Source organism: Choristoneura fumiferana, chromosome 8 (genome assembly GCF_025370935.1).
Source record: "Choristoneura fumiferana chromosome 8, NRCan_CFum_1, whole genome shotgun sequence".
Taxonomy (NCBI): Eukaryota; Metazoa; Arthropoda; class Insecta; order Lepidoptera; family Tortricidae; genus Choristoneura; species Choristoneura fumiferana.
In genome coordinates, this window is record NC_133479.1 from 17,479,063 (window position 1) to 17,506,186 (window position 27,124).

At 37.9% G+C, this 27,124-nt stretch overlaps 1 protein-coding gene across 1 annotated transcript; it reads left to right on the forward strand.

The window, feature by feature from the left end:
* LOC141430671 (sorting nexin-14-like) lies at window positions 1–27,064 on the forward strand. The gene is made up of 17 exons (XM_074091492.1): window positions 1–198; window positions 276–432; window positions 2,611–2,721; window positions 5,700–5,831; window positions 6,593–6,807; window positions 7,950–8,103; window positions 13,652–13,826; window positions 17,252–17,411; window positions 19,692–19,785; window positions 20,331–20,389; window positions 21,220–21,442; window positions 22,003–22,187; window positions 22,648–22,932; window positions 23,339–23,544; window positions 23,974–24,138; window positions 25,789–25,967; window positions 26,631–27,064. The coding sequence occupies exons 1-17, from the start codon at window positions 92–94 to the stop codon at window positions 26,721–26,723; spliced, it is 2,700 nt and encodes an 899-aa protein (XP_073947593.1). The 5' UTR covers window positions 1–91; the 3' UTR covers window positions 26,724–27,064.
* The last annotated feature ends 60 nt before the right edge of the window (window positions 27,065–27,124 follow it).

The window sequence follows — 27,124 nt, forward strand, 5'->3', positions numbered from 1 at the left end:
TGTCTGTGGTAGAGATGAGTGATTGATTGAGTGTTGTGTTCACTTGCCTTGCCACATCGAAAAAACAAACGTCACCATTGTTCGCCTAGCCATGACTGAAAGATGTCAAACGAAGTTTACGGAAAAATTTGAAAATCAAAATTATGTTATTTACGTGGGAATTCTTGTTGCTTCGGTCGCGGTGTTATATTTTTACAGGTATAATATTCGAATTATTAAACAATGAGCCGCGTCGCCCCTTAGAAAGTTGTTTAACGCTGTTGCCATTTCCGCAGATTTCACTTCGCGACTATAGCATTTAGCTATGTGCTGGGATGTTTGGCTTGTTATTATGGGCTGAATTCGAGTATTTTAGATAGTTTAGTGAATAAACTCAAGTGCCATTTGGTGATAGCGGGAGCTGATGAAGAAAATGAGGAGGAAAACGATACAGTGAGTGTGACACCATTTGTTTACGTTTTCCCTTCTGTTTATGAGACCATTCGCGTTAACGCCTCTTTACTGAGACAGTTGGCAAAATACATGTGTCCACATGGACGAAAACTATTTATTGATCTGTACGGACTCTTACTATTGACAATATTTACTGCTGACAGTACATTTTTTTTGCATCAACGACTTGACAGGCTGCTTACTACTTACAATGCTAAATTGTAAAGTAAACATTGCCTCAGCTGATAGACTGCTTTTCAGTAGATACTCATTAACTAGTAGCAATTTGCCTGCTTTGGAGCAAAAACTACTTGTGAACGGAGACCCTGGTTGTCTGACTCTTGGTAGGTACTCAATCTATTAAAGATAACAGAGCCACTATTATCACTATGCTAGACAACTTGTGTATTGTGTCCAGAAAGATCTAGAAAGTAATGTTTTATTCGATAAAAAGAAAGGAAATAGTACAAGTGATGCACTATATTATTGCATTGTAATTTGAATTTTCCAAAATATTACAAAAGTAAAAATATAGTAAGAGATACTTACTAAAGCTTAATTTAGATGGTGAAAGAAGTTATTTGTGTATTTTGTTCCATTGCGGCTATGTAGCTGTGAATTAAGAATTCATCTATTTGCAGTCCTGTGGGAACTATGCAATTTTCCAGGATAAACACTATCCTATATCCTTTTCAAACTATCTCTGTCTGTACCAAATTTCATCTTAATCTGTTAAGCTGTCTTAGCATAAAGGTATAAGAAACACATGCATACACAAACTTAAATGGTTCTTAAATAAGAAATTATAGAAAAACATTATAGGGTGAGGGCACTCGTCATGGACAAGAACCAATAATGTTTTTTTTTTCTGCTAACCCAATATTAAGAAACGGACACTACTTTTTCTAAAACTAATAACACTTATGTGCAGATAACTGATGATTAAAGGGTGGACAATAGATGCAATATGGTGACGAAAGCATAAGATGGATAAGACTTATTAAACTTCGATTAATATTTTTGTGTAAAAATGTATAGAAATTGGAGTGATGGTGATAATCTTCTTAATAATGGTGAAGTATCACTTTACAAATACGTATCGCTTACATCTGTAGATGTAAAAAGGTAATTTTGCCCTTCATAACTGGATAGTGAACTATAAAAGGAATGCACTAAAAATATAGAAAAAAAATATGATTATTTACTACAACGATAAAATTATCCAACTATTTTTCAACTATGTTCTCTTTTTTGAACCAATTGTAGTCATATCCATATTACATATATTGTTCGACATGATTTTGACGTAAATTACATCCATTGTCCAACCCACTGCTGATGATCATAACTGGTATAGTTCATGAATGGTGAGCTATAAGGCATTGAATCCTTGCTGTTTATTTCTGGATACTACTGTGCTTAACATGTCCATGATTGGTGCCGTCATATAATAAATATTTATTTCCGGTTCACTTCTGTTAGAGTTTAGTCAGACCCGTGTAGAGATGCCCGAACTAAAGGAGTGTGTCAGGTCACCAGGTCTCATATAAATAGTCACTCTGACAATGCTAGAATGGAAACACTTTTCACTCAATTCTCTCTGATGACTCAATCTCTGAAGTGATTAGAGAACCTGACTATGAAGCTTGAGGTCCCGGGTTCAAATCCCGGCCGGTGCAGATATTTGTGTATGAATAATACAAATGTTTGTTCTCGGGTCTTGGATGTTTAATATGTATTTAAGTATATATTTATCTATTTAAGTATGTTTATCCGTTGCCTAGTGTCCATAGTACAAGCTTTGCTTAGTTTGGGACTAGGTCAATTGGTGTCAAGTGTCCCATGATATATATTTTACCCTATCATTCCATTACAAATATTAACTAACTTTCACAACAGCAAAGTAAGGTAATAATCTATATAAATAAAAATGAATCGTAAAATGTGTTGCTAAGCATAAAACTCGGGAACGGCTGGACCGAGTTTGCTAATTCTTTTTTTGTTGCATTTGTTATTATCAAGCGGTTTTTATGAAACAAAAATTACAAAAGGGGGTGAAGCCGCGGGCAACAGCTAGTAATAATAATAAAACATCTGTCAAATTAACAGTGCAGCACATGCAACTGACATACTTTTTTGTAAAAACCACAGAAAACATTATATAAGTTACTTTTTCAGGGTTGTGCTACATGCGGGTCCAGTAACTGCCCCCGACATGACCCGGTGGTCTCGACGGAGCCCTGGGTGGGGCTCCAAATACACAAACAGTTGGATCAAGCCATTGAAGATGTGAGTTACTTGTCTTGTGATATTTAGCTGATTGCATAGCAAAACGAAGTCATTAGGTGACTCACAATGATGTAACACTCAATGACACAGTGGAGTGGTGCCATGAGGATGCAGTGCTAGTGTGCCTGCCCTGGTGCTGGTGCTGGTGCTGGCAGGTGCGTGAGGGTGCAGCTACTGGCATTGCCTACCTGACCCTGCACGCCTCTGCTAGTGTTGCCAGATCCGTTTTTCTAAATATCGGGACTTAAACTTAAAAAAAGCAGGACTGGGATAAAAAAAGCGGGACATAGAAAATAAAGAATTATAGTTACATTCCTTTATTTATATTGAATTTAATCTCGCGACGGGCGAGCGACGTCCCTGCAGGGCTACTACGAAATTCGCAAATCGAAGTTCGTATCGTACCGTCCCGCCGACGCTTATCTTATTTAATACAAGAGTGAGAGGGATGATACGATACGAACTTCGACTTGCGAATTTCGTAATACCCCTGCTGCTCCCCGCTCCCTGCCCTCGCCCCGCTTCATCTCGTGCGTCGCAGTCTACAAACGTTCAACAAAGTACCTACTGCGCTGAATTGGCTACTTTCGTGAGAAATCGGAATTTTGGGCGTCCCGCTCAGGGGTCCGGCGGGACGCGTCCTGAAAGGGTTAAAAAGCAGGACGTCCCGCCAAAAGTGGGACATCTGGCAACACTACTTTGGCCTCATCTGCACTTTTCATCTGGTGAGACAGTATAATCAATCACAGGTCCATTATAAGTAAAAAAAAATTAACCCTTCACATACTGGAAGAGAATTTTTACAGATAAAACTCCAAATATTTAATCTTGAAAATGAGTGTAGGGCACTTATATTAGTTAAGCCTTATCAAAATTAGTAATCAAAGGGATAAAGGATTCTAGGTATTTCTGAGCCATTTCCAATTATTTTCTCATATTCAAGTATTGTATTAATTTCACAAAGATAAGTGTCATGACAAACTAATAAAATAAATTTATCTAAGTAATAGAATTAAGGAATAGATATAGATTACATATCAGTTGCCTTGCGTTCTGAAAAAAATACTCATTCATTCATGAAAGTAATAATGGAAAACTGCTTTTAGCTTTAACAAATAAGGTTTGATATTTAACGCTTTATGCTTTTTTTATGACTAACGCGATTAACATTTGAAATCTGAGACAATGACAAAGCAAAGAAAAATTTGTTATGCATCAGCATTGTTGATATTCCGTACCATGTTCCACCAATCATGCTTTAATGGTTTTTTTTTGACACCATTTGATGACTATAAACAAACAAACAAAGCTACAAAAATAACAAACAACACAAACAAACAAATAACAGATAACAGATTGCACAGAATTAACGAAATGAATAAATGAATGAGATATAAAAATCCTGCTGTCATACACGATATGTTCTTGTTGCGTGACCTCAACTCAGGTGGCACTACCTATACACTGTAATGTCTGAATCTGAATGTGGTCTCGATTTTTTTTTTACAAATAAAATTCTTTTTTATTTTTTGTCGTCCAGCGCCATCTATACGCGGTATGTGTGCGCAACATGAATGTATATTCCACATAAAATATATTCTGTTCTCCCAGGTTGAATGATGACTTTTATAATAAAATTTTCGATCGAATTTTTCAATTCCCAGTTTTTATTTCGAGGTAAATATTTAAATAACCGCATATATTTTTTAAATAAATAAAAAACAGGAAGCTAAGCTCTTGAAGCCAAACAATTCATTTAAATAAATAAATAATAATTTGAACAAAAAATATAAATAATATGTGATACTTTTTCAGTTTTGGTGCTTTTCCTGCTAAGTACTGTTGTTTCCTATTTACTACTTAAATAAGAATGAATAATTGTTAGTGATGTTTTATTTATTTGATAACAGTTTGAAGTATATGTTTAGTTGCAATTTTTTTTTGTCTGTTTATACTATAGTTTTGTTTACTTTACAAGATGTATAAAAAGCCGAAGCTGCAGCGTAAACGTTGTATGATCTTTTAAATAAATATATAGTTATTTGTGTCACAAGGGAGCAAAATGGTGTATTTACGGCGAGGGCGTACATTGAATCCAGAATGTAGCGAAGGATTCTACAATAGAATCCTGAGCGTAGCGAGGGATTCTAAAGTAGAATCCTGAGCGTAATGAGGGATTCAAGTGTTAACGCCCAAGATGAAAATAATTTTGCTCCCGAGTGGCTCATACAACTTTTTACACTGAGCATTAAGAAAATCTTTATAATTAAAAAACCAACAGCATAGAAAATGGCGTGGCTTTACAATTGACAAGATCTCATATTTGTAAGACTATAATTTGATTCGTTCTCTGTATTCTGTTTGGAAAGAGAAAGACGCTGATAGTTTTAAAATTTCGCTACGATTATTAATTAATTTATTACAATTTTTTTAACATGTGCTTATTCTAAAAGGGCATAACTCCAAAACTACCACACAATAGATCCATTACTTTTGTATAGTTTCTATTAAAAAAAAAAGATCACGTTAATCTGACCTAGACGTTGTCAAAATTATGACAGCTCTTTTTTCTGGTGAAAAGGGCAAAAGAAACATATCTATTATATGGTAGTGTTGGCAAATTCAGATATATTTTTTCAATTTTTTTATATTTTTTAAATATAGAGAAATAAATTATAATAAATATTTTCCCATGTTCAGGAGGCAAAACTCTTTCGATTCCTGTAGTAATTTACAGGTGTAAAATGAAATCTTGTCAATTATCAACTTCAAAACACTTAGAAAAGCCTTGAACAGAAAAGTTGCACTTCACTCCCTCTCGTCAGGGAGGAAAAGTTACTTTTCTGAAGCAGAGGTGTGAAAAATATATTTTTTAGTAGAAGAACCTTAACATCGCCTTCATTCATCATTCTTTGTTTAATTTATGTGGTCGATACACAAGATGCCTGAAGGGTACTGTTTCACTGATGCGTTTCCAGTTCTACAACGCGATTCTGGAGCAATTCATAACGTCCTGGTACAGCAAGATAACGCTGCAGCCGTTCTTTGTGGACGAGCTGCGCCACCAGTTGCGGTACGCTTCTGCTTGCCTTCTGCGGCGAGCTGTCAAGGTAAACTTGTTACTTTTTTTGGGGTTGAGTCGGCTAAGGGCCCAAGACAGTAGGACATTGCTTTTGTTTAGTTGTTTTTTTTTTTTTAATTTTATATGAGATGCTTTGCCCAGCAGTGGGTCACAGTTATGGGCTAAATATAATATAATAATAATAACTAACACACACAATTTACAAAAGACCATCACGGAAAAAATAACAAAATATGCAGACCTAAAAGACGAAGTTGTTAGACTATGGAGACAGGAGAAAGTGTACGTAGTTCCAATAGTCCTATCTACAACAGGCGTCATCCCAAACCACCTACACCATAGCTTAAAATGATTAGGCATAAAATCACACGTTTACATAATTTTAAAAAAAGCCGCAATACTTAATACATGCAGAATAGTGAGAAAGTTCATGCAACTAGACCCTGAAAATAGACCTCAGCAATCTTCTTAAAAAATATTTATTCTACAACTCTTGCTACATTTACTTGGTGGATAACCCGTAAATGTAGTTAATACCAGCCTAGAGCTGAGAAAAACCAATCCTTCGAAAATAATAATAATGTGCAGTCGGAAAAAAACATTATGGAAAACTGGGAAAGGAGGCTAAGGTGCTGGCGTCTCGCCGGCTAAAAAACTTAGATAAAAATAACAGGCAGTTGATTAAGAAATAATTAGTTAAATCGTACCTAAATAACACAACAGAATATTTTTATGAACGTCCCTGTTTTTGTTAGAACTCTTTGTTTTTACATGGCAACCCCAATCCAGATAAACTACTCCCGCTTCATAACGGAGCGTCTGATCCCGTGCGCGTTGCGTCACTACACGCTGTGCGCAGACCTGCCAGATGCCGCACCCCTGTTGGCCAGTAAGCTCGCGGTCCACCCCGCCGCAGCCAATAGGAACGCGGAGCTCAAATACTTGCGGAGTGTTACCAACGCCATCATGCCGTATTTACTGAAGAACGGGGAGTTGCAGAATTCGTGAGTTACTTTTCTAATTTATTTTCTCGTCATCTGATAATGAAAAGGCTTACTTTAGTTCAAGCAAGGTTTTATTATAAAAAAAATAGCATTGCCGTACAAACCAATGCACTGTAAAGTTCAAAAGCAAAAGATGCACAAAACTATTTAACAATTTATATATTCGTTTCCCTAAATTGACAGAACACCGTGCCCTCCAGTCAGAACTTAATTTCACAAAAGAGCCCCTTCGGCATTAAAATTTTCAGAATTTTTCTTTATTAATAGAAATGCTGCTTTTCTTTTTTTGTTACAATTAGCATGAAACGTAGAACTTTTTAAGTTAATGTTGCCATACATTTTTTTACACAGAGGTTTACACAAACATGCAAGAAAAAATTGCCCAAACATAAATTTCAACTTTGATTTAGATTTATGTTGAAAAGTTTTGGTACATAACTATCTTAGAACGCATTGAATTAGACGTAATAATCCTTTAAAAAAAAAACTATAGTTCACTAATTTAAAAAAAACTCAAAACTAAAAAAAATAGAAAAAATGTATAGTATAGAAAAACTATCGTACATAAGGCTTATTTAAAACAATGAGTTTTTGGAAGCTTATATCTTATTAAGAATAAAATACAATGATTATTGAAAAACGCGTGTGGTCGGTCTGGCTGTTAGCGGCGAATGTACGGTGCTCGATGCCGGCGGCCGCGGGGCAGCCTTCACCCCCGCGGTCGCCTGATGGCGTAGCTTGCGCGGGCGCAAACATCATGAATATCTCCAAAAAAAATTTTTTTTATTCGACTGGATGGCAAAGGAGCAAGTGGGTCTCCTGGTGGTAAAAGATCACCACCGCCCATAAACATCTGCAACACCAGGGGTATTGCAGATGCGTTGCCAACCTAGAGACCTAAGATGGGATACCTCAAGTGCCACTAATTTCACCGGCTGTCTTACTCTGCTTCAAGGCAGGATTAGCGAGCAAGGTGGTGGTAGCAATCCGGGCGGACCTTGCACAAGGTCCTACCACCTGCAATTTTCACTAAACACAGTTTTCGTCTTGAACTCTATTAACGAGACATCCTTTTTAGGAGGCCAGTTTTTTCCCCCAAGGCCCTTAGTCTCTTAGCTACGCCACTGATTCTGTGCTTCCAGCGTGTTCCGTGTGCTGGTTCGCGAGATATTCGCAGGCTGGGTGCTGCTGTCGCTGACAGATGTTCTGGCCGATCCGTACATACTGAACGCGCTCGTGATCCTCGCCACCGGAGACGAGACTATGGCACAGTTGCCTGCTACACCTGACTATAAGGTGAGTGCACTCATAATTCTGAGTCCCGTTTATGTTGATGACACAGTACAAAAAGGAGTAGTATACCGTCTCGGCAGCGTCCTTGATATAATTACCTACGCCGGCTCGGTACACAAACACGCGATAGGGATGCGTACTCTACTCACTGTCACTTCCGTTATGTATTTGATTTGATTATGTCACATAACATAAAATTTAAATTAGGGAAAGGATTAGGAGCTTTAGGAAATTGACAAGATTTCATATTTCTAAGACTATAATTTGATTCGTTCTCTGTATTCTGGTTGGAAAGATAGACGCTGATATTTTTAAAATTTCGCTACGATTATTAATTTATTTATTAAAAAAAAATTAAGATGTGCTTATTCTAAAAGGATATAACTCCAAAACTACCACACAATAGATCCATTACTTTTGTCTAGTCTATTAAAAAAAAAGATCACGTAAATCTGACATAGAAGTTGTCAAAATTATGAGAGCTTCTTTTTCTGGTGAAAAAGGCAAAGGAATCATATCTATTCTGTGGTAGTGTTGGCAAATTCAGATTTTTTTTTTGTATTTTTTAAATATGGAGAAATAAATTATATTATAACAAATATTTTCCCATGTTCAGGAGGCAAAACTCTTTCGATTCCTGTAGTAATTTACATGTGTTCAAAAAATGAAATCTTGTCAATTATGGAAGGAATGGACTAAGTAGTGTTTAACAAAATTGCAATTTATGTTATTTTAATAAACCATAAAACGTATTATGTTTTAAAACTACGGAGAAGTATTTGCGCCTCTTCCTTCTGGGATGTGCGAAAAGCTTTATTGTTGAATTTAAGAGTATAAAAATTCGCATTCTGATAAATAACTTCATTAGATACGTTTTTATTATAATGTATTAGATGAATTTAGACATCCGTACAGTACACCGAACAATACTGTTTATATCGTTGTAACCACTGATGTATTAAACTGTAGATCCACAGTCGCGCGTCCGAATATGTCCGAGCCAAATGAGCGCCACTTTGGTAAATGTGGCCTTCTTTTTTCTCAGTACGTTGTTGTCAGTGCAAGCGTAACGATGCCCACGTGCGTCTTTAAAAAGTGCAAAAATCACTCGCGAAAACGGAACAAATCTGATGGAATATCATACTTTCAGCGAGTATTTGTTGTTTTTTCTATTAAATTCTAATAATCAGAGAGAAATTGATTTAAATTAATTTTAAAGCCATTTCTAAATTGCTAATTAAAAGATAAACGTTGCCAGAATTCCACAACATTGACATATGCCTTGTCTTTGTCACACGCACAGGAAAGCATATCAGTAAAACGAAACAGATAAACAACAGAACATGGAACAAAAGTGTAGTGGAGTTGCCGTCACTCTATTTTATTTACCAAGTCGCCTAGCAACGGGTAGCTATGTCGTTTGAATATTTACCTTGAAGTTTGCGATTTTAATTATGTTTTATAAAAGATTCGATGATATAATGTACTGACTGTCTGACTGTGTGGTTTATTCGTTTTTGTACAAAATTAATAAAGCAATTTATTAACCACAAACCTCTATGAAGCCAACTTTGATAAAGCGCTCGCCAAATCTACACCGTATTAATCACTATGTTTACCTATTGTTTTTTACACAAAAAAATCATAAGTATTTAACACTGTTTACAAGGTTTATAATACAGTTTACAATTTATTCACACTAGTCGAGCTTCTTATTATTTAATTACACAACATACGAAGTCCGCCGAATTTCCCGCGAATAAACTGTGCTGACAGACAGCCTGCAATTTTTTTTGAGCTGCGCGCGGCGTTCGCTGGCAATGGTTTTAGAAGCAAACAGCCAGAACCAAGGAGAATGAGAATTCAAATTGTTTTTTATTCGAAATACTTGCACAAGTGCTTACATTTTTAGAAGCTTTTCTGTAGCTTGCCCTGTTTGCTTATTTATTTATTTATTGTTTGTTTGGGTCAAATCTTGGAAGCTAAATTTGACCCACTTCCAGTGGTCCGATCGACGACGACGAAATTTGGCATACTTATGTAAATTTGGTGACAATACAATAATCTGGTAGTGACATCTTGGTGGTTCTGTCAGAATCGTCTCTGCAGGAGGGAACTCCTCAATAGTTAATAGTACCGACTTGAAATTTGGTACAGATATGTAGTTTAGACGACAATTCAAGTACAGTCAACAAAAAGTACATTCGGCAAAAAAGCTTGTATTAAAATTTTAATTTTTAACAAAAACTTATTACAAGCATTATATTTATTTGCAGTGTAATGTAACTATGTTTGCTCGGGTGGAATCTTTCAACTCTAATTTGAAGTGGATATCTTCAACCGATTGAGCTGAAATTTTACACGCATGTATACTTAAATCCGATGACAATGCAATATTATTATAACATGGAGTTGATTTGATGATAAAGCTAGCGGGTGACCATAGGAACTCTGTGATAAACGACACGACCACATCGAGTTTGGACTTGTTTGTCGTCTTGACGAGTACTTCGATAACCAGGGGCTTAAAGTAGGTCTCTAGGTGCAGCGTTTTGGGCTGTGCGTTGATATATCAACAGTCAGTTAGTCAGTTTATTATTTTAATTTTATATATATAGACAGTGCCGGATTAGCCCATAAGCAAATTAAGCGATTGCTTAGGGCATCACGTCTTGGGGCACCATAAACAGCACCAAACATTTTTTTGTTAGCACATAAAAGGTCGTGCCTCCTCATAATCTCTATCGTCTTCCATAAATATAATATTTCGTCGTAATAAATACTTATTTAAAATATCGATAAGGGGGGGGGGAGGGCATAGGCGTGCATTGCTTAAGGCATCAAATAGTCTTAATCCGGCTGTATATAGATTATCTCGAAAACGGTAAACATTTGGCTAAAGAAAATTAGCTTAATAGTTACCTTTTAATTGACAAAAACTTTTTATTACGAAAGTCCTCTCCGAAAGTCCGAATGCATTCTTTGTTCTACAACCTAACCTCGTCCGTCTTAAGAAACGTCAAACTCATCCAAGCAATCTTGCAACGTCGCCTTCAATGTAGCAAGTGAAATTAATCCCTCTGTCTTTTCTGATAAGGCTTACATTCATATTCGAGCATGCGTATGTGAAATTGTGGAGTTAGCTGTCAAGTGTCAAGCGTTGTGGAGTTTTGCCGCTAGCGAAATTCAACTGTAATAGAGTAAAGACTAAATTCAAATTTCGTCACGTATTCTTTCTATTTGTTTGTGTGGTGGGATAAGTGTTTCTACGCACACGTAAATGTTTTATTAATTGTGGAATATGGCCGCTAGCGAAATTCAACTGTAACTTAGTAAAGACTAGGTTCAAATTTCGTCACGTATTCTTTTAATTAATTTGTGTGGGTGATGATTTTATTTGTTACACAAACAAATAAATAGTTCGGACATTCTTTGATGGGGATTTTGTTTGGCAATGTGTATCTACAGTTTAATACATCAGTGGTTGTAACATATTAAGGTACGTTATAAATGCACGTGAGTCAGTAGGTAACCGCGGAGCACCCGCGACTGATGGTTGCCCAGGTATGCTGAGAATCCGTGGCGCGTAGGTATAACTCGCGTTCCGGCCGTTTGTATGAAGACGTTATACTGCTCCTTTTTTGTACTGTGTTGATGATGTTATTGTACGGGATAAATAAGGCATATTTAGACTTATTTGGTATATCCTACTAATATTATAAATGCGAAATTTTGTAAGTCTGTTTGTACCTTTTCACGTCTAAACCAATTTAGATAAAATTCGGTATACCTACCGATAGTTTGAGTCAGGGAGAAGGAAATAGGATAGTTTTTATCCCGGAAAATTGCAGTTTCCGCGGGATAGCGCTAAGCGAATTCTGCGCGGATGGAGTCGCGGGCAACAGCTAGTGCTATATAATGTTTTAAACTTTATTGATTTTCACTCGTACTATTACCACAGCATCATGGTAATCCTACTAATATTATAAATGCGAAAGTTTGTGAGTGAGTGAGTGAGTGAGTGAGTATGTTTGTTACTCTTTCACGCTGAAACGGCTGGACGGATTTGGATGAAATTTGGTATGTAGATAGCTGAACATCTGGAATAAAACATAGGCTACTTTTTATCCCGATATTCCCACGGGATAGGGATAAAATCTCGAAATATCAACCGCTGGGCTTAGAGTCATAAAATTTGATAAGTAGGTAGCTGGACGTTTGAAATAACACATAGGCTACTTTTCATCCCACGGGATAGGGATAAAATCTTGAACTAATAACCGCTGGGCTTAGAGCCCTGAAATTTGGTATGTAGATAGCTGAACATCTGGAATAAAACATAGGCTACTTTTTATCCCGATATTCCCACGGGATAGGGATAAAATCTCGAAATAACAACCGCTGGGCTTAGAGTCATGAAATTTGATAAGTAGGTAGCTAGACGTTTGAAATAACACATAGGCTACTTTTTATCCCACGGGATAGGGATAAAATCTTGAACTAATAAGCGCTTGGCTTAGAGCCCTGAAATTTGGTATGTAGATAGCTGAACATCTGGAATAAAACATAGGCAACTTTTTATCCCGATATTCCCACGGGAAACCTAGGGATAAAATCTCGAAATAACAACCACTGGGCTTAGAGCCATGAAATTTGGTATGTAGGTAGCCGGACCTCTGGAATAACACATAATCTATTTTTTATCCCGATATTCCCACGGAATAGGGATAAAATCTTGAAATATTAACCGCTGAGCTTAGAGTCATGAAATTTGGTATGTAGGAAGCTGGATGTCTAGAAAAACACAGACGACTTTTTGACCCGATATTACCACGGGATACCTAGGAATAAAATGTCGAAATAACAACCGCTAGGCTTAGAGGCATTAAATTTGGATGTAGGTAGCCGTATGTCGGGAATAACACATAAGTACGCTACTTTTTATCCCGATATTCCCACGGTATAGTTTTGTAACTAAGGGACCACATACATCCCTGTATTATTATTATTATTATTTCGTATTTTTATCTTTAATTGTATACTGTAGTTTCTAAGTATTTTATTTGTAATTATTTTATTTTGAAAAAATGACTTTCTGCCAAGTTTCATGCGCCATTCTTCTTGGCAATGATAGTCTTTCCGAAAGCGCTGGTAGTATAAAAAATGACGTGTAAAAGTGCCCATTGCGGCCTATTTACTGAATAAATGATTTGAATTTGGATAGGGAAATTTTTTGAAACTTCAGCACTGGGTTTAGAGTCTTGAATTTTGTACAGTTATTCACAACACAACCTCAATGAAGACCACGATATAAATTTTGGAAATTTCCAGGGGAATTCTGTAAAATCCCGAAAATTTCAATTGCAGCTACCACACCGAATAGTTTACGCGTGCGAAGCAGCGGGTAAAAGCTAGTGATTAATAAATGCGACCATGTGTGGGTAGTTCGAAGGACTCGCGCTCTTAAAAAACATGATACTCTACACTTCAGTCCTTTTATTTTTTGATTTTTATTACTCGTTTTATGTTATAGCCAGATTTTCGATCGTAGGTGGAATTCCTCTCAACCTTCGTCCGGCACACGGACTCTGTTTATTCCTCGCGCTGTCGCCTGCTGCGAGTAGACTTGGAGCTCGTGGTGGGGCAGCAAGACCAGCTTTATGCCTTCATGCAGCACGTTAAGACCACAGGACGGCTCCATCTACTGCAGTTCTATAAGGACATCAGTGAGTAGAACTCTAGACATCAACACCGTTGCAGCTAAACTAGCGCCATCTAGTATTGAGTAGATGAACTTATCGGGTAGGTGACTTTGCGATGCTATTGCTGCGAAGTAGACTAGGAGCCCGTGGTGGCTGGTGGGGCAGCAAGACCAGCTGTATGCCTTCATGCAGCACGTTAAGACCACAGGATGGCTCCATCTATTGCAGTTCTATAAGGACATCAGTGAGTAGAACTAGACATCAACACCGTTGCAGCTAAGCTAGCGCCATCTAGTATTGAATGGGTGATATACTGCGGATGGAGAAGGTTGTCTAATTTGGCGCTGCTACTGCTGCGAATAGACTTAAAGCCACGTAGAGCTTCATCATTCATTAAAGCTGGTTGTCCTAATATATCGGTGAGTAGTTATACATACATCGACAATGTTGTAGCTAGCTCAGCCCCATCTAGTATCGACGACTGAAAACTATCTACTGTTAGAAGGCGTCTATAAAGCACGTAATCGTCTTTGGATCATTGTTAGGGTTCCCATTAGGGCCCTATTACTATTACAGAGCCTCCGCAGTCTGTCTGTTCACGTGTCAGTCATAGGAATACGTTGGAATTGTTCATAGATGGCTGCTATAACAACGAATAATAGCAATAAAGTAAAATTACGATTTCTAAAGGAATTAAAATAATGTAATCATGTGATCGTAGATTATTATAAATTGGCCGGTTTTTACCCTATTTCATGAGACTCTACGCTACACAAAAATACTTTCACGAAGTATGAACAATGAATTTCCCACGCTAGCCAATCAATATGACGTAGCGTCCCTAATTGCAAATTTATAATATTTGAAGGCTACAGCGAATCCGCGTATAATGATTTGACCTTCAGGCAAATATTGAATTTCAGCTGATTTCTAACATTATATGACATTGAAACTGTTTTTAAATTGTATTTTTTTTTTATTGTCTAAAGGCGCGTTCAGATTATGCGCGGCAGCAGCGCGAGACAATGTTCGTGCGATTAACGCGTATAATCTGTAGGGTAGACCGGGGACAGTTGAAACAATTTTCACTTAGCCTGGTGTAATTAGATATCTATTGTATTTACAAAGATGTTACTGGTATTTGTTTAAAGGTAGACTATCAGGCTCCTAATTAAAACACACAATAAGGCTCCAGCTCATATAGGAAACCTAAAATAAGTGCATAAAGAAGACGGGGCAGAGTGGTTCAATTGACCTAGTACTGAGGACGATTGAACCAGTGTGTAGGGACAATTGAAACACTAATATAATATCAAAACAAGGAAATATCTTTATTCAGCCTCTACAGTTTTTACTACTATTAAACGTAATTAGTGAGATCGTTAATCATTTGTTAACATAAAATGTGTTTTTTAAATGTTATACTATAATAAACATTTGGTTTCATGTAATCACCAATATTTTATGTCTAAGTTTCCTTCAGTTATTTTAACCATCTTATGTTATAATACTTTTGACGATAAATATATTTCCACTTTGATATAACATTATAATTGCAAAATAGTATCTTAAACAACAAAAAGTTATTGTCATACAAAAACAACTGTTTCAATCATCACAATGTTTCAATCATAACTTTTAGTTTAACCACCTTGATAAAAGTGAGAAATTAATTAGATCGAAGGAGTTCTACAACATTTCAAAATAACGTCATTTTAGATATTTATTCATCCCTTTTTAGGGTTCCGGGGCCAAAATGGCAAAAACGGAACCCTTAGTTTCGCCATGTCTGTCTGTCTGTGTCTGTCTGTCTGTCTGTCCGTCCGTGGCTTTGCTCAGGGACTCTCAATGCTAGAAAGCTGTAATTTTGCAAGGATATATAGATAAACTATGCCGACAAATAGTACAATTAAAATAAAAAAATAAAAATTTAAGGTACCTCCCATAGACTTAAAGTGGGGATGATTTTTTTTTCTCATCCAACCCTAGAGTGTGGGGTATCGTTGGATAGATCTTTTAAAACCATTAGAGGTTCGCTAAGACGATTTTTAGATTCAGTGATTTGATTGTGAAATATTCAACTTTAAAGTGAAAATTTTCATTAAAATCGAGCGTCCCCCCCCCCTCTAAAATCTAAGACGGTGGGTGGATAATGTAATGTAATGTAGCCTATGACACTCGCACGTTTTTGACAAATCATATGACTATCGCAGGTGGTAGGACCTTGTGCAAGGTCCGCCCGGATTGTTACCACCATCTTGCTCGCTAATCCTGCCGTGAAGCAGCAGTACTTGCATTGTTGTGTTTTGGCGTGGAGAATAAGACAGCCGGTGAAATTACCGGCACTTGAGGTATCCCATCTTAGGCTTGTAGGTTGGCAACGCATCTGCAATACCCCTGGTATTGCAGATGTTTATGGGCGGTGGTAATCTCTTACCATCAGGAGAACCACTTGCTCGTTTTCCATCCAGTCGAATAAAAAAAACATTTATTAAAATCGGTCCAATTGTTTAGGAACTAGAGTGGAACATCTGATTTTCGGTCACATACATACATGCATATATATTGACATATATACATACTTACATACCTAGACTTAACCAGACTACCCTTCTTTTTGCTTCCCCCAGTCGGGTAATAAAAGCTGGTAGTAAACATGTAAACTAAGGTGGGGGACGTTTGAAGCAACAGGACGATTGAAACGTTTCAACCGTCACCAGACCAGTTGTTTCAAATGTACCCATTCGACACTTTCTACTTCAAAGTCAAAAATAAGTAACTTACATCGACATTTTTACTAGTCAAATTAAATATAAATACTAATTAATAACTACAGAATAGGACACCATTTAAGTATATACACAAATAAAGAAGATTTATTAGGTATAACAAAAGGAAAGACGATGTAAATACTTACTTTTGAGTCTGAAAATCGAAAAAGGATCCCCAACACGACTATGTCGCTCGCCGGCGCGCGCGCTATTGAAGACAGGTTCGGACCAGTCCGAGCCACGTTCAAGCGCCGCGTACCGTTCGTAGGTATTACAGTATTCGAGAAAATTGAGATGTTTCAATCATAACGTGTTTCAATTGTCCCCGGTCTACCCTACATGCCTTAACGCACTAGATATCACAACCGCTATTACCAGTTCTGAGAGATGATGAATGCGATTGCGAGTGCCAGAGCATTAGACAATACGGCCACTGGCCAGAAATTGAAACAAATGAATAACAATATTGTAAAAAAAAATAGTTGTATTTAGCTGTTATAGGTGACCAGAATTCATTTTTGTATAGGTATGGTGGCCAGTTATTGAAGGGTGGCCAGTAATTGACACCATATACTAAAAATTAATGTTTATAGGTGACTGGAATTATTTTTTAGTGTAAGATAGTCAGTTATCGAACAGTGGCCAGTAATTGACGATTTACCCTGTTTTTTTTTGCAGAACTGTTTCAAACCAAAATACTTAACCCGGAGTTGAGCGAGTCAGAACAGTCACAGCTTTATAAGGAGGGCTGCGAGATCCTTGCGCGGTACGGGGCTCTACACGGCGCGGGCGCAGACGAGTTCAAGAAAATGCTAGAAAATGGCGCTGACATTAAACGGTAGGTGCCAAAAATGTATAAAAGCAAATTCATTAAAAATTCGGCCTGCTAATTATTTTTATTCATAAAAAACATCCAAATGACGCACGACGATGTCGAAGAGTTCCAGAAAAAAAAAAACGAATTGAGAACCTCCTCCGTTCTTGAAGTCGGTTGATTAAGTGGCAATATAGCAGCCGCGACTGTGTTTGAGTATCCATTACAAACAAATCCAGTCAAGGTTGGAAATATCAAGATAATTATGTTAATTGATAGTTAGCCGAGAATTGTCTATTGTCATTGATAATTATCATAATAATCCTGAAATTATTTTTTATTTTTTGATTTGAGCGATTTTGTTGAGGATCCATGACTCATCACATTGTGAGAGACCGCCATTAAATAAATAGCTCGTGCAGAATTATCTTCGAATCAGCTTCGAAGCGAACTTATGACGTGACTTTCCGACAGTTAGAAAAGAAAAAGTTGCAGTTTATTTCTAACCATAGTTCTATTCTATTACAAAGATACGTCTAACATACCTCGATTTTTTTGTGGAACAATACAAAGACATAACTGCAGCTTTATAATGGTTTAAAATATGCAAATTTTATTCAAAAATATTATCACATAGGAACTTGACTGACAGCACGGAATTGTTCTTGGCATTGTCATGAACAATAATAAGTGGTGTACATAGGTATAGTCATTTTCTTGTACCTCCTTTCAAAAAAATATGTGAGTATCTACGCAATTTCTGAGGACAAAGAAGACAAAAGACTAAAGAAATCGTAATAGAAATAAAATCAGTGTGTTCTATTCTTAAATGTATTTTTTGTCGCAAAATATTCTTGTGGCATTTTAAAAGGATCTCACTACGCAACTGTAGTTCAATAGATAGTAGATAGTGTTCTTTCATGTACTTTTTTCTTTAATTTTATACTGTATTTTTTAAGCATTTTAATTGTTATTATTTTATTTTGAAAAAATGACTTTCTGCCTAGATTCTTACAGCGCATTCTTCTTGCCAATGATGGTTTTTCCGAAAGCGCTGGTAGTTAAAAAAAACACGTGTAAAAGTGCCCATTGCAGCTTATTTAATGAATAAAATGATTTTGATTTTGAGTAAATAAGTTTTTGTTAAAAATACATTTGAATACAAGCTTTTTTTGCTGATTAGTACATTTTGTTGACTGTAATTGCATTGTCATCCAAACTACATTTTGCGTACCAAATTTCAAGTCGATGCCACGGACCGTTGAAGATTTCCGTCCTGCGGAGACGATCCTGGCCGGACCACCAGAGTATCACTAACAGATTAATGTAATGTCACCAGACTTACATAAGTATGCCAAATTTTAATTCAATCTAACCATTGGAAGTTGTTAAAAATTCGGTTGCAAGTTTTGACCCGCATATACATACATACATATAGACAGAGTCAAAGACACTAGGTCGTTGCTTTTGTTTACAGATGTATTGAATAAAGTTGGGGATCGTGACATCATACCATGCTAAAAAGTGTCACACGGCGTGACGTGAACGTATCGCGTAATTTTAACTCGCTGTCTGTGGCACCGTAGCTCTTAAACGGGTGGACCGATTTGAATGCGGTTTTTTTTTAACTGAAAGTATGTTTTCTAGCGTTGGTTCTTTTTGCCAATAAAAAATTACAGCATTACCTACAGTAAAACCAATGCGCTGCAAAAATCAAAATCAAAATCATTTATCAAAATCGGTTCAGCCGTTTTTGAGATATTGAACTTGAAGTGACTAAGTCGGGGGTTTTCCGACTTTTTGTTGGTTAGGTTATACTTCATACTCTTTTATTTTGTAGTCTAAGCTGGCTTCACCGGTGAAGCCGTAATTTCTGCTGCATGCGGTTTTATATTACACGGCGGTTTGTGCCACATGGAGACTGAAAATGAGACTAATTTTGAGTCGTGTGGCTCAAACTGAGGGTCTATTTCGCAACGTTTCTGACACTGGCGATCACAATCAAATGACAGTTTTTTTTGTATGCGAAAACTGCCATTTGATTGTGGTCGCGAGTGTCAGTAACGATACACAATACATCCTCTGGACTTTGGTTTATAATCGAATGGAGTAGATATTACGCGACAGAAAATACGCTGCTCGACCACGACTCAAAAAATTACGCTCGTCTGGCTTCACCCTAATTGCGACCGTTACAACAATTTATCATTTCTTCCACACACTTATTTACACAGTTTACCTACACTATAAAATATAGTGCCAGACACTCGATTGTCGGTCGATGACCGCTAGTATTTTTTTCAGATTGCAAACTAGTCCAGCCCTGTATCAGGCGGCTAGGGAATCTCACGCTGCGCTCGAGAAGATAATGCTGCCGAGATTTTTACACAGCGAAGAGGTTAGCAACCTTTTTCTTTGTTTTTAATCTAAGGTCTTCCATTGCTTGGTTCAAAAAGCTAGTAATAAGGGGGATAGAAATCAAGAGCGTCGCTAGCCGATGGCCCAAGGGGGGGGGGCAAGTTGATATGGAGAATGAGATAAGTTTGAATTGTAGGTATTTATTGGAGTTTCGGTTTCGACGTACAGGAATGATCCATCAAGCAAGTCAAGTGACAGACTTAGGACTGGTTTGGTTGCTTTACATTTGGCAACTTTTTTTGAATCTCTATCACCGCTCCTCCCTGGCGTGTGTATTTTTCTACCTTACCACTATTTTACCTCTCCTGTTTTTACCACGTACAGTCATCAGCACCTATGTCTGACACAACAAAGAGTGCATAAATGACTCTATGTCTAGGGCCGGTAGGACGTATTAAATATTTTTGCACGTTCCGCTGTGGCAGATTATTGCAGGTTTGAGGTGACGGACCCGTTGTTTTGCTTTAAGATTATTTCCATATCAGTGAGCTACAATAATTTGGGTTAATGTTTGATTTGTTTCAGTTTTATAAACTTTTAATTGGATCGAGAATACCGACGGGCTATCAAAAGCAACATAAAAAGTGAGTAAAGACAGCGTAGGGGAAGATCGCATAATTAATAATCGATATAGAGTGGTTAACACCTAAGTTAAGATTTTTATTCCATTTTTGTCTACATTACATTATCTAAATAGTTTGATCATGGAGGTTATAACATCTCAGTGTGATATACATACTGTTAGCATGTGTGGCTTGTCTATAAGTGTTAATTATGAGTAAATACTTCAAGCTCGTGGTCTGACATTTGACACTAAATAAATAGGTAAAGAAAGTGTCTTATTTATTTATGTCACTTAATGCAATAATTCATAGACACGTCGGCAGCAGTCGGAGTAGTCAAGTGCTCCGAATTTTCACGATGGAATAAATAAAATAAATTAATATCATGGGGTACTATGCATACTAGGCAACGGATAAACATACTTAAGGTGTGGACATACAATTGAAACCCGACGTCACGCCATCAAACGCGTGTGAGTACTAATCAGTCCAATATATTTAACCCTATTTCAGGCATAGTGCATATAGCAATCACATAAATATACACAAATATTCGACCTTACCAAGTATACAATATGGTACAAACTCATTTGAATTCGTTAAAATTTTATTAGTTTTAAAATTAATCCCTCATAGGTAAACAACGTAAAACTATGATTTATTTTGTGATAGATAGCACATCTAAACTCGCGGGGCCTGGAAAGGGTTAATATGGTATGGGTTAATAGAAACATGCGTCGGACGACGTGGCGTGGCGTGGCGTCGCCTTTTAGTAGTATGTTTCCGTCTTTATATAGATAAAATACATACTTAAATAAGATTATTCAGACATGTATGTAATTCCATCTCAGGCCACAGCAGACCCGTATAACAGCGGCGGCGCTGAAGAGCGCGCTCCGCTCGTCCACCCTGGACGGCCAGATACTGGACGTGTTCACCAACGCCGAGGAAACTGACGACAGCGTCGAGAACATCAACATACTGAAGTATCTGGACAGCATCGCCGCTGAAGATGTACAGGAACAGGATCTGAGCACGTACAAAGTTGTGCTGACGGATGTTGAGACTAGATTGGTGAGTAGAATCTAAGGAAGCCTTTTTTGGATTGCGTGGCCAAAATGGCAAAAACGGAACCCTTATAGTTTCGCTATGTCTGTCTCATAGAAGGTTGTAATCCTCTGGTTTGAAAGTTGTAATTTTGCATGGATATATTTAGCAATTATGCCGACAAAGTGGTAGAATAAAAGAAATGATAGAAAAAAAACTTTCTCGTCTTACCTTATCGTTAGATAGGTACGAGTATTTTAAAATCGGAATTATGAAGACGATTTACCTACATACTTTAAAGTGCAAATTTTTCTGAATTTTTTAAATGGTCATCCTATAGAAAACTATAGGCTAGGTTAAGTTTGTTTTATAAATATAACAATTTTAAACAATTATTGGATTCAGAGAAAAAAAGAATTATGACAAACGATACATTCTGACAAGCATTATATTTTGGTTTTCTATAATTTTGCGAGCCTTAATGGACCCAATTTTGACGGCTACGGAACCCCATTCTGGGCGTGTCCGACACGCTCTAGGCCTGTTTTTTAAGAATCGTGGTGTGTGATCATCGTCCCGTGTCCCAGCAAGCGCCGCCGCGGCGCGGCACGGTGCGCGTGTTCGAGCTGACTGTACAGAGGATAGACGGCACACGCGGCGAGCGTCCCTGGGGCGTCGAGCGTAGCGAGCACGACTTCCACCTGCTGCGGGCCAAGCTTATAGAGTTCCACGGGGAGCGGCTGTTTAGCGACCTGCCTCTGCCTTCCCGCAGGTAACTGGTGTGTCCTAGCAGTGACATTTAATTATTTGTGCAACATAGAAAACAAAGTTGATTTCTTATGCGAGTTTTGATGTGAATCCCGAACGTAAATACTAGTGTGTTATTCTATGGTTGTAATCTTTTGCGCAGTGAGGAATTGAAACACACAGACTTACGTAACTTTTCACCTCAGCGGCGAACACAAAAGCGTACTTTATTATTCGATTATTATGATTATGAAAAAATATAAAAATTACATTTAAAACCTAAATTGCAATAATATGTATTTCTTTTTAGGCTACCAGATTTGAAATTTGAAAATCGAACTTAGAATCAATTTGATCCTATCTCCCGTTTTCCCCGTGTTGAAGTAAAAGTGACAGATCAAACTGAAGTCCATAACTATCCATCTCCTTTAAGGGGTTACTCTTCCACAGTGGTGTAATAAATTAGGTATATTTTACGTTTCCAGAGACAACAGCCCAAACGAAACTCTCCGCTACAAATACGAGGACTTCCTTCAGCGGGTTCTCCAGAAGAGTCTTCTTCAGACGAGCGAGCTTCTCCATTTATTCCTCACGGTTGACGGGGACTTCTCACACGTGGTCCAAGCGTCCACGCTCAACGCGAATAGTTCCGATTTGGGGAATATTTATCAGTCGGTGACACATAAACTGAGGAAGGAAAAGGGACAGCATTTGGAGAGTTTTTTGAAAAACTTTCTGGTGTCTTCTGATATGGAGCGATATCAGGCGCTGTAAGTACCTATAGTCGTATGGGATTTTGCACACCGCGTTTTTTAAACGCGCCGTCGACGCGCGTTTGTATCGATACGCACGCAAGTTATATGACTGCTCTACGGAAAGAAAAACGCACTGGCTACGCGCGTTTCTAAAATGTGCACGGCGCGTATAAAAACCGCGGTGTGCAATGATTCTAAAGCTTAGTTAAAATGAAAGTCTTGGAACATTTAGTAGCGTACTCGTATCTATATATATATTGTTTCAAGAACCGTTTGAAGTATTCAGTGTGCTTTTAAAAATGTTTCTTATATATACTCAGCGGCCTGCGGCACAGAATTTGGCCCGTTCTACATACAAAATTCTGCATACATTTGAGGGCCAGATTTTTGCTGCTCAGTATAATTACATTTTTTTTTTCAGAAAACAAGGCACCCACGTAGAAGAAGCATTAGAGGTGATAGAAGACGAGGAAACGGAGCGAATACAAGTAAAATTCGAGAACAACAAACGCAACATTCTCGGGACAGTGTTCGAGAACAATTTCGACGTCGAGTCGACCGTCGAATCGACGGAATACACGTACCAGAATAAGATCGTCGGCTTTACACAGTGCTTTATGTATTTATGTAAGTTATACGGTATCCATACCAATTTTTTCTATAGGTCTTTCCAATATTTCCACGTGGTCGGCATACAATCCTATCCTATAAGTTTGTGAGTGTGTTTATTACTCGTTCACGCTGAAACGGCTGGCCGGATTTGGACGAAATTTGGTATGTAGATAGCTGGACATCTGGAATAAAACATAGGCTACTTTTTATACCGATATTCCCGCGGGATAGGGATAAAATCTCGAAATAACAACCGCTGGGCTTAGAGTCACGAAATTTGAGCTGGTTGTTTTTAATGCAAAGTCAATGAAAACCACGGTGTAACGTTCGGGAATTCCCACGGGAATTTTGTGAAATCCCGGAATTTCAAGTCAACTGCGTGCGATGCCACGTGTAAACACTAGTTGACTATATATTTTCCAAACCTATTGTATGTTGTTCCAGTAATAAAGGTGATCCGAGTCCGCGGCTGGATCGCGAGCGCCATAGGCAGCCTGTGCGGGCTGGCGCGGCCCGCCGTCGACGCGGCCTTCGACCATTTCCTCAACCGTAAGCTGGCCGCGCTGCTCACTGAGAAGAGGCTCGCTCATCTGATAACACTGGGACACGGTGAGCACACTAACACTAGTTATATCGTACCGCTCGACGCTTATTTCCAGCGTCAAATCTGGTGCTTTGGGCTTTTAACCACTAAAATTCATAATACCTTATTCACTGCCAACAAACTGTCATGCAGTTTGGCAGATAATTTTTTTCTTTAAAAAAATGTTATGTTATTTAAAAAAAAAAAAAAAAAAAAACTAATACCCCTAATATTCAAATTACCGTGGGCTCATAATACCTAAAATGTCAAATTGTCTCTTGTATTAAAATGAACGAAATTTATTATGACTCTGACTTAAAATGTCATATTCTCTAAATACCTAAAGATTGCACAAGATGCACAATTCATTCAAATACCGAATGACAGAAATGACAAAATATTAAAACAACTCAAACCGAAAACACCCAAATGGCAAAATGCCTAATTTTTTTTCACTGGTGGTGTTTGAGAAATTTGATGTTGATTATTGACTTTTAGTATAGTTCCTGTTCAACATACAAATTTAGGTATTTGAACTTTTGGCTGTTTTAAGCATATGTTGTTTTGCCATGAAAGTGATTTTGAAGTTTAGGTATTACGAGACTGAGGTATTTTGAAATTCAGCCATATTAAGATTCCGGTGTTATAAGAAAACAATATTCTGCAAGTTAGGTATTTTGAGACCAAGAAGTTTTGAGATCTGGGAATATTGATAAAAAGGTAAAATGCAATTTAGAAGTTATAAGCCCAAAGCAATTTGGTCACGTGAAATATAGCGATAAAGCTGAAAATGTTGAGCTTAATCGCTGAAAAAAAAACCCTCTTCAATTTCGGCAAAAACACTGTTTTATTTTTTTTATCATTCACTCCAATTTCTTTTATTTGTAACACTGCCACGACTGCTACTGAATGAGATAAAGAAATCAGCTTCCAAGACCGAGATCATTCCTGCAAGCTGCCATCGACGCGGCGACTCGACACTACTTTTTTGAGTCGCGGGAAATTCAAAATCACATTCAAAATGGGTCACGTGACCAGATTTATCGCTGCAGACGAGCGACTGCATGTGGCCGCACCTTGAGGCTGCCTCTACTGGAGCGGAGCGGTGAGTGAGATACATATCTACCAATAGAATTGTATACAATCTCCGCTCCTCTTCTCAGGACAGGGAGTTGGTAACTAGCTTTAAAATTCATACAAAAGTTACTCCGCTCTGGTGGACAGGCAGGCTGAGGGTAGGTAGTGCTGCCCTGCTGCTAGTACTGACGGGTGCGCACGCGTGACTTTTTAGAGGGTCTCCCCACATTCTATCAACGCAATAAGAGCGAAAAAGACGTCTTTCCGTCGGTAAGGGCCAGTACAGACGGACTGCATTCCAGCCGCAACGTAACTGCCAACTGCCGACTGTATTTAAAGAAAGAAAGAAAGAAAATTGCAGTCAGAGTGCAGTTGTGCCGACTGTAATCGAACTGCAACTAAAAATGTATGGGCAGTCGGCCGTTGCGGTTACGTTGCAGTTGGAATTGGAATGCAGTCCGTCCGTACTGGCCACTATACGTCGTTTCGCGTCGGCCGAGCCGATCGACGTCGTTTTCGCTCTTATTGTGTGGAGATAGAGTTTTTTGATCGGCTAAAGCCGATAGCTTTGGGTGCGCCCTAACTTTGACCACTTTCAGGATTGTTATTCGGCAAGAAGCCCCCCTCCCCGCGGCAGGAGTCCCCCCATCAGCGGGCGCAGGCGCGCGCGCAGCTGCTGGGCGCGGCGGGCGGCGCGGCGCTGGCGGCCGGCGCGGGGCTGCCCGCCGCGCTCGACGCCTGCTTCCAGCTAATACAACGGCCGCAGCTCAACAAACAGGTAACACACAGCGGTAACACATGCATTACCCATTTAGCGCCTAAACCTCAACAAACAGGTAACACACAGGAGTAAAGCTTTGGTTTCCTAGGATCAGCTGTGCCGTCCTATAGCGGTAATAAAGCGGTGAATGAAGTCACTAGAACGTTGTCTATGTAAACAAAATGGCGCGGTTTCTTAGAGAGCAGTAATTGACACCTATATCACGACGCCGCTGATCCTAGGAAACCAAAGCTTAACACTTCCATTACCCATTTAGCGCTCACGCCTCAACAAACAGGTTATTATTATTATTATTAATAGGGTTTTTTAAAAGCTTAATAATGAGCAATTATTAAATACATTTTATTTTATACTGGTACTCGTTTAGGGCATCTTAAGCAGCGTTTCCACCGGAGATGTGTGAGGATGTGTTGCGAGGAATATGTTTTTCATTAACCAATAGAAACACTTCATTTACCTCGCCTCGCTCCGCTCAGCTGTTTCCACCAGAAATGTGCTGTGCGAGTATGTGTAAATGAAGCGTTTCTATTGGCTAATGAAAAACACATCCCTCGCAACACATCCGTTATTATTCGCACATTATTGGTGGAAACGCTGCTTTACGTTGCGTTTTGTTTTTGCTCGAATGAAATTAAAATTGCTTTTTAATTTTTGTTTCAGTTGGTATACAACTTGCTTGACCTATGTATATTGGAGTTGTTTCCTGAACTGAGTGCCACACATATCAAATCACCAAACGAACCAAAGAGTTGAAGCAGTATGGTTGTAGACAATGTATCCAAATTCGTATCTTTTTAAGTATTATGAAAACGTCCTATGCATTTTGTAAATCGCAAGTGCTTGCTTATTTAGTGATATCTTGTTCTCAAAATGATTTGCAGACTTAATATCGTGTGATTATATGAAAATGTAAATATCATAATGTATTATATTAGATAATTATATTTTTATAATATATAATAGATAATTTTATTAATATTTATTCGTAGCCTTGATCTGTGATTGAGGTTACACAGACCAGGTAAAAGATTGATTGATTAAAGGTAAAAAATGTTTCGAAACGCCATTTGGCTGAATAAAAATATTTTCATAAATTGAGCTGTTTTATTTTTGCAACTACTTACTCCATTTAGTTTATGAGTTACCAGTTTATC